A 13,328-nucleotide genomic window follows, 5' to 3' on the forward strand; every position below is an offset into this window, starting at 1 on the left:
CTAGTAACAGTAAAATGTGCTCTCAGCTTTAATGATAGTAATTCCTTCTGCAAAATATAGTAGTAACTGCAATGTTGTCCCATCTTTGGACAGTTTTTTTTCTTAGATTCCTACAAAAAGAGGAAAAATAAATTGAATAAAGCAACAGAACGATGTGGTAATTTGAGAAAACACTCTGATGGGCTTCTAATGTCCTTTTTGATGATAGAAGGTCCAAAACAAGGTTGAAGACTTGAAGCTAACAAGCAATAGTGTGGGTTTACCTCCAGTCCAAATTTGCGTATGAGACCCCTATTGGTCCAAATAAGTGAACCTTTGCTAATCCCAGCTTGGGGTGTGCATCCAACTTGCCGATCTAACTCAATTCTATGTTGCCTTGGATTGGTTTTTGTGAGTTGTTTAGTTGGGTTGGGTTAAAAATTTTATTTTGAGTCCTGATTGTGTTGGTTTGATAGTCTTTTTCAACTTATACGATCCAAACTCAACTAACCAAATATATTAGTTTATATTTTATTACTCTTATTATAATTTTTTAGATTAATTTATTTTGGTATTATAAAAATTGGTTTTGACAAATATGGAATTGCATTATAATTTAGGCATATTATATTATTATGTTGTAATAATTTATTAAAAAAATAATTAAATAGCTGATGAAAGTAATGTTTTGTAAGACATGTAAGCACAACCAACTGATCGACCCACATGGGTTGGTTTTGACATATATGATGGGTCGGGTTGGAAAATTCTTAATCCAATAATAAGTCAACTGTAAATTTTACTTCACACAGGTAAAACAACAAATAAACAAAAAGTGTAACGGAAAAGATATACTGGTAATGCACCTATGTTACAAGTTTATATTTTTGCTAAAATGACTGAAATCAAATCTTAGAAGATCCAGAGATTTGGCTCTTCCAAAGGTCTCTTTCTCTTCAATATTGAGGGCCTACTACAGTACTAACTCATATCCACAAAGTTTAGGGATGTGGTTCGTAGGGTTCTCGTTCGATGTATTATTATATTACTAGACGACTGAAAATTTGTTTAATTTTGAGGAAAAAGAGAATAATTTTTCAACAAAAGCCACTATATCCCTATTATCAACCCACTTCAGCACCCATATCCAATCGTATTTTCTACACTCTACATAACAAATGGCTAAGGATGGGCATCCTATGACATATTAAACTAAAAAACAATAGGATATGCATCAAATTGCTCCCAAGAAATTGTATTATTTCAGCTTAATTCTTTACAAACCCACTACTCCAAGTTCAGTTTTCAAGTTATTTTTTATTTTGTAAAATTTAAATAAAAATTTTAAAAATATTTCATCACTCTGTGAGGGAGAACACAACCTTTTGAAATCAAGACAGAAAAGCTAGAAAACTTTAGTAAGGTTCAGTAATTTGAATACCTTTATAGTATTTTCAGTAATTTGTAAAACCTATGGAGGTGAAAAGTAAAAGTTACCCATATTATCATATTTTGCAGAGTCCTTATTACAAAATTGGAAGGTGTGGAATGCATGAACCTGTCAATTGATCTTTTTGGAGTCTTCTTGTACCTTCCTATCAAAAAAAGTTTTTGCAGAGCCAAAACCATACAAATATAGACCTATCATCAATCGTAGTCTCTACCTTTCTCTGTTTGTCCACGTGAACATGATCGACCGTATCGATAGCAACGACCCAGACAGAAGAAAATCACCATCGAGCAAATTTGTAGGCATGTACGTAGCAACATAAACCATGTCCTGATGTGACCAAATGTAATACCTAACATCACTAAGAATGGCTTTTGTGCTAGATTTTTTTTCGAAGTTACAGGTAATTGACCAAGAGTTGTAGGCATATCTTATTGTAAATTGATGGTAGTGATAAATCGATGAAAGGACCAACGTGGGGGGTGTGGTGTGGTATAAGCTAGGTGTACTCATATCACTTTACATGATACTTCACAGAAATTGAGTGGTTCGAACAATGACACTCTAAAGAATGTGTTATGGGTGCCCACAACGATAGCCTTATTAAGATTATAATCGTACACGTGATATTACCCTTACTGTCATATGATGTGGGTCGATGAGTTCACATTAAAGACTTTTTTTTTTTTTTTAAGCAAAAAAAGAAAAAAAAGAAGATAAATCGATGCAAAGGTGCAATTTTCCCTGGAATGAAATTGCTGGTGTCCATTTTGTTGAAAATTTTAGGGATAGTTATTAGTGTGTTCGTATAAATCTAAGTTAGGCTTTAGTTACTCTCATTTAGTACCAACTTGGTTTTTTTTCCTGAAGTTTTGAGGGTTTTCTTTAACTTCAGACAATTAGATTTATTTATTGGATATATGATTTTTCCTTCTAATAGTGTGTGATTTTATGCAACTATATAAATTACACACTATGAGAGAGATGGTGTATATTTCGATACATTTAGATTCTGGTTATGAGATATCTATTTAGAATCAATGGGTCAATAGACTATAGATGTTTAATTACGTCTAATATTGTGGCTAGTTATTTAATGGTGAAACTTTTGAGGTTCCTTTGAAAGTATGAACTAGTTGTAATGATGCTCTTAATTTATTCATTAATGTTTGTTGTTCTCTCTTCTGAGGCTACCCAAATACAACGAATGGGCATGCTTTTCCATTAGTTTTATCTATACCTAATTATTAATTAAAGAATCTTCTAGGCTGAATTCACTTATTATATGTACCAAGAGACTTTCTTAATTATACTTTAGACTCTTCAAATCGATTATAGTACCATTTCCTAACATAATTTTTTATTACACGATTGTGTTTCTTCTAATTCAATCTACGCTGAGGTGATCTTTTAAATTAATCCCTTTTTATATATATAATTATATGTCATTGTCATTATTATCATCATCATTCAAATTCTATCTCGACCCTTCTAAGATCTCTAGCAATTTTTAATATGTATTATGGGGGTACTCATAGAAAGCACTAGCTATATGAAAATCAGTGGTAACAAATCAGAATGAAGAACGCATTGAATTTGTTGAGAGAGATAGACAAAGGAGGCCCATTTGAAAATAATTTCTTTGGACATTCTCATCTTTCTATAATGGGGACGAGTTTGCCATTTTCAGCATTTGTGTAATTTTATAATCTCCTTTGCTTATCTTTCAAAAGACTTACCTATATAGTCCAAGTTTATAGAGCCTTGTCAAGCAAAAAAGAATTAATAAAAAATGTTCTTAGGGTGTGGTTGTTACACGTAAGTAGGATTTTGTATTTTTTAATGTGCTTAGGAGTGATCTTAAAATGATAATTATATCTAAGAGAGTACAGATCGGCGAAATTAAACGCGTTGTTATCCGTGTCTGCGTTTCCTTGGGTGGGTCCCGTGCACTGTTCACGGGACCCACAAATACTTTTTTTAGCAAATATAACTTCTAACTTGAGTCCCACGGCATTATTCACACATTTAAAAATTATTTTGCTACAGTGTTTTCAGTTTTCAATGATAATAACTGAAAACTGAAAACTGAAAACACTGTAGCAAAATAAATTTTAAATGTGTGAATAGTACCGTGGGACCAATTTTTAATGAAAATTTTGGTGAAAAAAAGAGATTTGTGGGTTCTGTGAACCGTACATGGGACCTATTAGAAAAGACATAAACGCACTTCTACAACAACCAAAAAAAAAAAAAAAAAAAAAACCAAAACGTGAAATGCTGTCTTGAAACTCAGTGTCCAAACGGATGTGCAGTTTTATAAACTGTTTAAAAAGTTGCAGTGCGATTTTAAAAAATAAAATAAAAATAAAAGTCCTCGTTTGGGCTTCTATTTTAACTTTCTTAACGTGTGGTACGGTCTTATACAATAAATTAAAATTAACATGTAAATTTATAAAAAAAATAACATCTTATATAACTTAATAAATAATAATTGTAATTATAATTATAATTTTATATAAGATAGAATAATAAAAAAGAATACATGTACTTAGTTTATGAAGGACCATAACTAACCCCAAAGCTTTGGCCGGATTTTTTGTTGTTGTTGATCCATGTTTCTAATTTAATGGTAGCTAGTATTAGCTAGCTAGGTGAGAAATGTAGAGTCCTAAACCGTACGCAAGGATAACATAAAAGTGAGAGAGATTGATCATTTACATGATTGGAACCCTATGCCTAGAACTTAAAAAGCATTGAACTTTTAGGTTAACCTAATGTTGCGACGTGTAATCAAGACTGAATACGAAGACTTTCCTAACTATTAATTAAAGCTCACAGTAAGTGGTATTAGAAATGATAGTAAGAAGGCTCAAAAAGAAAATAAAAATAAGACTCAAAAAGATTTGACTCTAGTTGTTGTGCAATATTGATAATAGTAAGTAAAAAAATATTGTTATTGATGGACTTATATAAGAGCTAATCAATATAATTATAAGCTTACTAATTCGACTGTTGTAAAAAATGTTTTCACTTTATTTGGAGTAACGCTAATGCCACACATTTTACTATACCATTTTTTACAGTTATTTTATATGACAGACTGTGATTGTATGTCACATTTTTACATGAACTCATTACTTTTTTTTAAAAAAAAATTATTCATAATCTATTAGAGGAAGTTGTGGCACAATAGGATAAGATTTTAGATTTTTTTTTTTCATATTTTTTATTTTATTTTATTTAGCATTGCTTCATGTTGAAAGGTGGTAAGTACGATTCTTGAATTAGGGAACGTGAACGTGATGGCAAGTACGATTCTTGACGAAGTGTGGTGCTCGTGGTAGGGTCATGCACAAAGAATAGAATTCTTGAATTTACATGTGAAACGAGTGGTGTTAAGTTTCACATTGCAAGGACAATGTGCAAGTGGAATATTTTTGTAGAAGCTTGTACCAAAAACTTGAAGGGGTATTTTCTTGTTGAAGTATATTGCTACCTAAGAACTCTTTCAAAATGTTTCTCCCTAACAGTTATCAAGTAAGAAATTAGGTGGTTTGGAACTTAATTTTATGTGAATTTTGGAATTAGTATTTCTTCTTTGGCTTAAATGCAACTTACAACTAATAAGTTTAAGGTTATCTCTATGTCAATTACTCAATTTTTTAAAACTTACAATTTACACAATTGACTATTACAAAGATGTTGATGTGTCCATTCATTTATGATCATCCACATTTTTGTTCTTAGCCCACCTAAAAATAATGTCAATTTCTTTTTTCCATCCAACAAATCGTTATTAGGTAAATTAAGTAATTAACAACAACAGTTTTAGGAGTTTTGAATTCAAGACCTCATAAATTTCATTTGATCTTAGGAATCATTAGGAAAATCCCTTGGACTTGACTGTAAATAACATTTTAAACTTCTTCTTTTCTTCCACCAAATATGTGTGTAAAGAGAATTAACAATTGATTGGCATCATCAAATTTTTAGTAGTTAAATTACAAAATTAAGCATGGATAGGTGTAGTTTATTATATATCAAAGGTTCAAAAGTGATGAATCACACTTGGGGATGACCATAACTAATAAACGTTTGTGCTCTCCAAGTCCTTGAACTCCACCAATTACGTAGAATTCATGAAGTCAATAGTTCACACCAATTAAGGGGGTGAGTGGGAAAGCCTATTGTCAACCACAAGTTTGGCACTACAAAAAAACACATTACTGTGTTAATTTCTCCCAATTGAATTATGACCAAGTATTCCAATTATGACAAAGGTGATAAGGATGATAGGGTACCCGATGAAACAACATTCCAAATAGAGTTCAAAAAATCATTACGTTAAGCTGTCATATTCCATACAAAGCTGTCAAAACCATGCATAGCAAAGGTGGCAAGTAAGGAGGACCCCCACCTCAATGGAAAAAATTGGCAAGCGAATGAAGTTGAAGGAAAGAGCTTGTGAGTTGTGTCCAGTGCATCAAAATGCACTGAATACGTTAAAATGCAAACATATGTCCAATTTTAAATAAGTATCTGTATTTTAACGTGTTAAGTGCATTAATGCACTGGACACAGACTGTGTTCGAAATTGAAAACTTCGAAAATTGAAAACTTATAATTGCTTAATAAGAACAAGTTGTGAATAGTTTCATATAGAAGATTTTTTTTTGAAAGCCAAAAGTATATTTGGTCGGTGGATCCGGGATCTTCTTGGACGGCTGAGATAGCATCTGCATGATGCTAAAGCTTGTCAATTTCAACTCTAAGCCTATGATTAATTTTGTATTTATTTAATTTTTATTTTGTGGTCCTAAGTAATTATTAGTATTAACCCTGTAATTGTGAATATTAATGAGCTGAGATCGCGGGAAATCTCTTTATCTCAGAGTTGGTCCCTGTCTTTATTAATTGTCTAATCCTCCACCGCCCAACCAGGTTTAATTATCTCACTTGTTTATTTAATCACCTGCATGTTGGAAATCTTGGTGACAATTTCTTTTTGCCACCCCTCCCTTTCTAAATGGGACACTATTCCTTGGATTAGGTGTACTTTCCTTGTATTACCATCTCACTAAGATTAATATTACAATCATTTAAGCAAAGGTTGAAAAAATAAAAAAATCAGTGAACTATTTTTTTTTCGAAATTTAAGGGATAATTGTTAAAAGAAAGAGATTGGCTTTGAAGCTATTATGTGGTAATTGAAGAGACTATTTGCGTGTAAGTTTAGTCACATAAATTTTTTAATGAGTTATGTGATTTGTTTTAATAATACATATAAATAGTCTTATAATTTGTCACGTAATAAGTGGGAAAAGATAGCTTGATACGGGTTTGGAGTCAAACTTTTAACTTATACTTTTTGGTATTTTCAACAAAGACATTATGGTTTCAACTTTCATATTCCTCCTCCTTAACTATTTAATATTTAAAAAAATTTAGAAATAATTATTATTTGTCCACTTGCAATATGAGACAATTACACGTTACTTATCCATGGTATGAAGGATACATGTGGTTCAATCCTCTAACTGCCATTACACATCACCCTTAAAAAAAAGGGTAAAAATATATTTTCTCTCTCTCCCTTTTATATATATATATATATTTATTTATATATTTTCTCCTTTCCATTGTTTTCACAATCTGGTTGCACCCATTACCAATCTTTATAAGTGGACATTAAAGATTCAAATTTAACATGTCTATCAAAATAATATTTTCTGATTCCCATAATTTTTTTTTTTTCTCTTAGGTTAAAAAACTTATATATATATTTATATATATTTTTAGTGATTTTAGCAGATATGACTAGAATGACTAAGAATTTTGAGATGAATGTTGTGAAGATGAGGATGAGAACATATCTGGCAAAGCAATACTAGTAGTACAAGCTATGTTTATTAGAAAGTGCATGCATTAGAAAACAGTCAAAACACCCCCCACTGCCCACAATCAAACCAAGCCCTTTCACAAAATTTCAAACACAAAGCAATCATGCATCTAATCAACATTGGAGTGCTCAAATCAATGTCTAATCTACATATTAAATTTTATTTTTCTTCTCACTATCATATGGTACGCAAAATTGTAAATTATACATGTTGAAGTATTTTTTATTCACTACCACCCCCAAGGCAGCATCTTAATAAAAAAAGAACAGTTGCTTAAACTTGAAAGGATATTCGTATAAAACCAAGTGGTTTACTAAACAAATAGGTGGGAATAAAAACATTGAGAAGTTCATTATTAAGAAGCAAGATATCTACTTTAGTGCAAGTGGATCCCTCAAACCCCTCTTTGTGGTTTCACCCGATATTAGAGCTGCTTAATTCAGTGAATTTATGAGACTATTGGGTAGATGGTACTCTTCTGATTGAGATAGGTGCTTGTATGAGTTGAAAATTATAATTTTAGGTTGGGGGAGATAGATCAAATAAGATAAGATTGGACAAGAGTGTAGTAAGCAAAATACTGATATAATTTCGTACAAGTTAAGAATTTGACCAAAAAGAAACCTTCCAAACATTCACCAATGAATAATCTTGTGTCTCATAAACTCTTTAAAGTAGAAGAATAATTATATGGGAAGAGCAGAAGATATAAACTATGGAAACAAATAAATTACGCATTCTCCCTATAATTTAAGATGTTAAGAAAATATGTATTTAATTGTTTAACCATTATTCTAGTAAAAACAATTAATGTGTTTTGCATTTATTCTAATATGCACAACATATTAGGCCGTGGGAGGCTGGGAGCGTCCCATTCCTTATCACTTAAGTTTATGCATACTTTTCTGTTCATGAGAGAGAGAGAGAGAGATCAGAGAGAGAGAGTTAAAAAAAAAAAAAGTACAATAATGAACAAAGAAGCCTATGAATGACGGATCAACTTTTTATAATATGAAATTGGCCTTTGCATCGATCTTACAATGCTGAAACTAGAATTTGAGGTCTCTATCCTTCCACGCTTCTCTTATTAATTAGCACATGTTTCTCATAACATTCCTCATAAAAGATCTTAGCAATATTCCTCTTTCAAATAAAGCCTAGCTTCACGTCTGCCTTCACTGAACATTGCATGTGATATGTGGGGTTTGTGTAAAAAAAAAAGAGAATCCTTGCAGGAGAATTCTTATCAAAATCAATGATAATAATCACAACTCTGATCAGTAAACATCAGTGATAATAACGTGACCATTTTCTGATGCCATGCTAAGATTCTTTACAATTCTCTCTCTCTCTCTCAAAAAGTTCACTTGAATTCAGGTATCTTTCAATGTGAATTTGCAAGCTTAATTAATATAATTGTGCAGGTTTTAAGTAACAAAAAAAAAGTAATGCATTTCGATTTGCTAAGATTCAATTATTTTCTTTTCATTTCTTCTATATTTATGTGTTGTGTGTAAAAGCGAGAGAGAGGTTTCTCGTAATTTGTTTAGATGTCTTTTTGTTAATTTTTTGCTTTTGTGTTATGCAAAACTTGCATACACTGGTGCATCAAAAGAGCAAATATTATCTACTAAGTTTGATGTGGAATTTGCACGAGGTTTCAATAATATGGGCCTAAGAATAAAGAAAATTAAACCATTACATCTTTATTGTAGACTTGAAGGAAAATAACTAATCATCTTCGAGTAAATTAGTAACTCTTGGCGTTTTCAAAGAAAACGTTTAGGATTCGACCTCTTTTCCCAACTTAATCAATGTTAAAACAAAAAAAAAAAAAAAAATGAAAGAAATTTTTTTTTTTTTTTCCAATGAACATATTTCACTAAACTGAAAGGACAACTTAAAATTTAGACAAAGCAAACTTTTCTCATATTAAGCATTCCCTTTTTTGTTTTTTACTTTGAGACCAATTTTGTATGAAACTTGAAAAAGGCATCCACGCCAAGTGATGAATGGATTGGGTTAACAATCTAAATTGAAAGACGCAAGCTTTATCCTTATCTAATCTCAAGTGGTTTAGATAAACAAAAAGAATCTTCTCTCCACTTGATCTTTTCGGACAAGTTTACACTAGTTTAGCTTCATTGACCCAAATTCATGTGATCGGCACTATTTTAAATCAATTTTCAATGTGTCTTCTGAGGAAGCGCCAATCCATTTTAATTTTAAGACAACAAAATTTCTTTAATTTAATTTTAAGAACTAGAGGCAATATCATCATTTGTAGTGTGTGTTTGGATGGGTTTATTTTCATTAACTTATTCTATAGAGCTATTTATTATAAAGGATAATGCTATTTTTTTATTATAAAAAAAAGCTATTCATTCTCTTTTAGGAGAAAATAAGCTCAACCAAACAAGCATTTGTATCTTTACAAAAGCAAATGTCATAAGACTCATAACTGATAATATGAAATGGATTTTTTTAAAAAAAAAAAAAAAAAAAATCTAACCCACCCATAAAATAATCAAGGAAATTTCTAAATTTCCTCAAATTAAGGGTATGTTTGGATGGAGTAAAATGAGTAGGAGAAAAAAAGAGGATAAAGGAAGAGATAGACATAAATGAATCGAAAATAAATAATTTTTTTTTCTATTCTAATGCGTTTAAGAGTTTATTAAAAAAAAAAAGTTAAAAAGAAATAACTATATACTTTTTCTATCATGCTCAATATATTTTGTATTTTAGATAAATGAGTTAAAAAAACTATAAATTCCTCTTCAATTAATTAGTAGAATGGACCGTTCTTCCGTTTCACTATTTAATTATTGAATAAGTTATACAATATCATTTTTTATTAGATGGAAGGGAGGAAAAGGAAAGGATGTGAAAAATTGCTTCCCTTGCAGTGTTTGGTTGTCTAGAGGAAAATAGAGGGATAAGAAACTAAATTGTGGTTCTTGCATGATGTTGGTGTGTCATACATGTCATACTCATTTAGCACATGTTAATATCCTTAATTGTAGTTAATCGAAGAAAATTAACTGTCATTCATGTTAGTCTAATCAAGAAATTATTCTAAATCAACTTTGGTTCTTATTTATAGTCTATTTAAGGTTTACTGTAAAATCAAGTTAAAATAATAAAAATGTAACCATTAAGGTCTTCCGTTGTGGATGAAGGCCATTAGACCAAACAATGTAAACCTTTGCTTCCACTCTCTCTATATATTTTATTTTAACACATAATAAAGAAAAAGTTATATTCTTTATCTTCTATTTCCCTTCATTTTTCCTTCTCTTTCCAATCCTATTTTTCTTTCCAACTATCTAAAGGAAGAGACTTATATTTCCTTTCCATCCACCTTCTTCTCTTTTTTCTCTCATTTTTGTCTTAGCAAACATAACCTAAATTGAATGGCCGGAACCTCACACATAAAGTCTAATTTGATTTGATGTGTGTTAGTTGAGTATTAATAATCTGTTTGGATACCGCTTATTGCTGAAAACTGAAAATATTGTAGTAAAATAATTTTTAAATGTGTGAATAGTACCGTGGGACCCAATTTTAAAGAAAAATTTGTTGAAATCCATATTTGTGGGTCCTGTGAACAGTGCACGGGATCCACAGAAAAAACGTAGATGCGTGTCTGCTTTCCTTTTCGGTGCAACCCAAACCCATCCTAAATTTCATTTGTATTAGAATCTACTCTATTCATTTTTAAATGAATAACACTATTATTAACAATTAAATATTCACAATAAAATAATCATTATTTACTTTAGTACATTGTTGAAGAGTGCTCTAACAGCACATGCTAACAATATTAATGTTTGTACTTTTTAATAAAAAAATACATTTGTTAATGATTCATTCGTTTGCACGTAAATGTTAAAGGTGGTCCCTTAAAAAATAATAAATAAATTTTGTTGCGTACTATTTTCTTAACATCTATATACAAATTAATTAAAAAAATTTCATGGCGGTTGAGCCGACATATTGAGTAGTAAAAACAAAACTAATGTTGATAGAATAAAAATCATTTATCTCATTTTAAGCGTGCGTTTGGATTGGGTGTTTTGCCCAATTTGTGTGTTCAACATTTTTTTAGTAGGTCTCATAGGTACTGTTCACGTATCACCAAATTCAGCAAAACACAAATTTCTAGGTAAATTTGAGTCCCACAATACTATTCATATCTTTAAAAATTATTTTACTATAATATTTTCAATAATAAGTTTATAGTTTTCAATAAATAACCGGTATCTAAACATACCCTAAGTATTTTATTTTATATTCCACCAATCGTAGAATGCTACATGTTTTTTTTTTTTTTTTTTTTTTTCATAGGAAGTAATCAAAAAGATATTTGTTATCATTATTTAAACAATAATTTTAAATATTTAAACGATATTACACGTATTTTTATATATTTTTTATCTACATTTATTTTTAAAAATACAAACCTTACTAAAACAATATTATCAAACGGCCTGTTTACGTTGAAATGAAGAGGAAAGTGGTGGCAAGTTACAAACTTATCACAACCAACAAACAAAGTCTGCCTTGGTGCCTACCCCATCTCTCTTTCCATATCCTCTCACTTTAACTCCTCTCTCTTTAATTTAACCACTCTCTCTCTCTCTCTCTCATGCGGCTTTTATATCCCAACACAACACAACACTTCATCTCCCCCTCATATCCTCACCCCCCACACTCTCTCTTTCTCTCAAATTCTTCAAAACCAATAGACCCAAAGCTGAAACAAAAAGCGTAGGAATATAGTAATAAAAAAGAGAAGAGATATGGGGTTACAGAGCCAGCTAAACGACGTGTCATCGGACTCGATCCCACTACTGTTTGTGGCTCTCATCGCCAACTCTATCAGCTGCCTCCGCTCCTTCCTATTGGGCCTCCTCCAATCCATGGGCCTAACCCGATTCAACCACCACCACAACGTCGACGAAGCCTTCTTGGGCTCAGTCGGGTCGGGTCTCGCCGGCCTTATTGTCCTAGCCGATCAACTCAACCTCAACCGTGCCCTTTCCTACCAGTACTGCTCCGTACAACAACAAGAAGAACAAGAAGAAGGTGAAGATGAAGATGAAGATGAGGCAGCTGGGTCGGGGTCGGAAATGGGTCGGGTGGCCCGACCCGAGTGCGTGGTGTGCCTTAGCAGTTTCAGAGATGGGGACCAAGTTCGAAAGCTGGATTGTTGTCACGTGTTCCATAAGGATTGCTTCGATGGCTGGCTCGACCACCTTAACTTTAATTGTCCTCTGTGTCGGTCCCCGCTTGTTTCTGATCAGCGCGTCCCACTCGCTTCCCGGCGCGTCGGTGGGGACCTCCTCGCTTGGTTCTCTTGGCGGTGAAGTGAACGCCCTCATCAATATTATTGTTGAGGCGGTGCTTTAGTTTTTTTTTTTTTTTTTTTTTTTTTTGGGGGTTAAAAATTTTACATTTTTAACTTTTTATTATTTTGGGCGGTTGGTGACAGTTTTGACCGGTGGGCATTTTTCTTTTATTTTTTTGGGTTCTTGTTTTTTGTTTTTTTTTTTTGGAAGAGCTCTTGGTGGGGTTCTTTTTCACTGCTGTAAATTTTCCACGTTTTTAGTGATTATAATAATGAAAGTGATGGTGGTGGTGGTTGTTGTTCTCTTCTTGGCTGTGTATTCATACTTTTTCTACAATTGGAATATATGGTTCCTGTTTTCTTTAGTGATAAGAAATAAGGCAATTCTTTAATGGTATTTTGATGTTTGGTACACTATGGATGTGTTTGGATATGGTTTATTTTGTTGAAATTAAAAACTTATCGTTGAAAGTACTGTAGATAAATATAAAAGTTAGTTGAAATAATACAGTGAAATTTATGAATAATATCAAAAAGTGATGAGAACAGTAATATAGGACCCACCAAATTTTCAACAAAATGCAAAAATCTTTTTTTCAAAACGCAATCCAAACTCCGCTATATATGGAATCAAATTAGATTT

The 13,328-nt window shown here is 31.7% G+C and overlaps 1 protein-coding gene across 1 annotated transcript; it reads left to right on the forward strand.

The window, feature by feature from the left end:
* Positions 1-11,923: 11,923 nt before the first annotated feature.
* On the forward strand, positions 11,924-12,989 carry LOC126716721 (E3 ubiquitin-protein ligase RHA2A). Its single transcript, XM_050417671.1, has one exon. It carries the CDS (start codon positions 12,138-12,140, stop codon positions 12,702-12,704), a length of 567 nt encoding a protein of 188 aa, XP_050273628.1. The 5' UTR covers positions 11,924-12,137; the 3' UTR covers positions 12,705-12,989.
* Positions 12,990-13,328: the final 339 nt, after the last annotated feature.

Source organism: Quercus robur, chromosome 1 (genome assembly GCF_932294415.1).
Source record: "Quercus robur chromosome 1, dhQueRobu3.1, whole genome shotgun sequence".
Lineage (NCBI taxonomy): Eukaryota > Viridiplantae > Streptophyta > Magnoliopsida > Fagales > Fagaceae > Quercus > Quercus robur.

Coding starts and splice junctions, on each gene's coding strand:
- LOC126716721 (XM_050417671.1), top strand. CDS start 12,138: ATGGGGTTACAGAGCCAGCTAAACGACGTGTCATCGGACTCGATCCCA.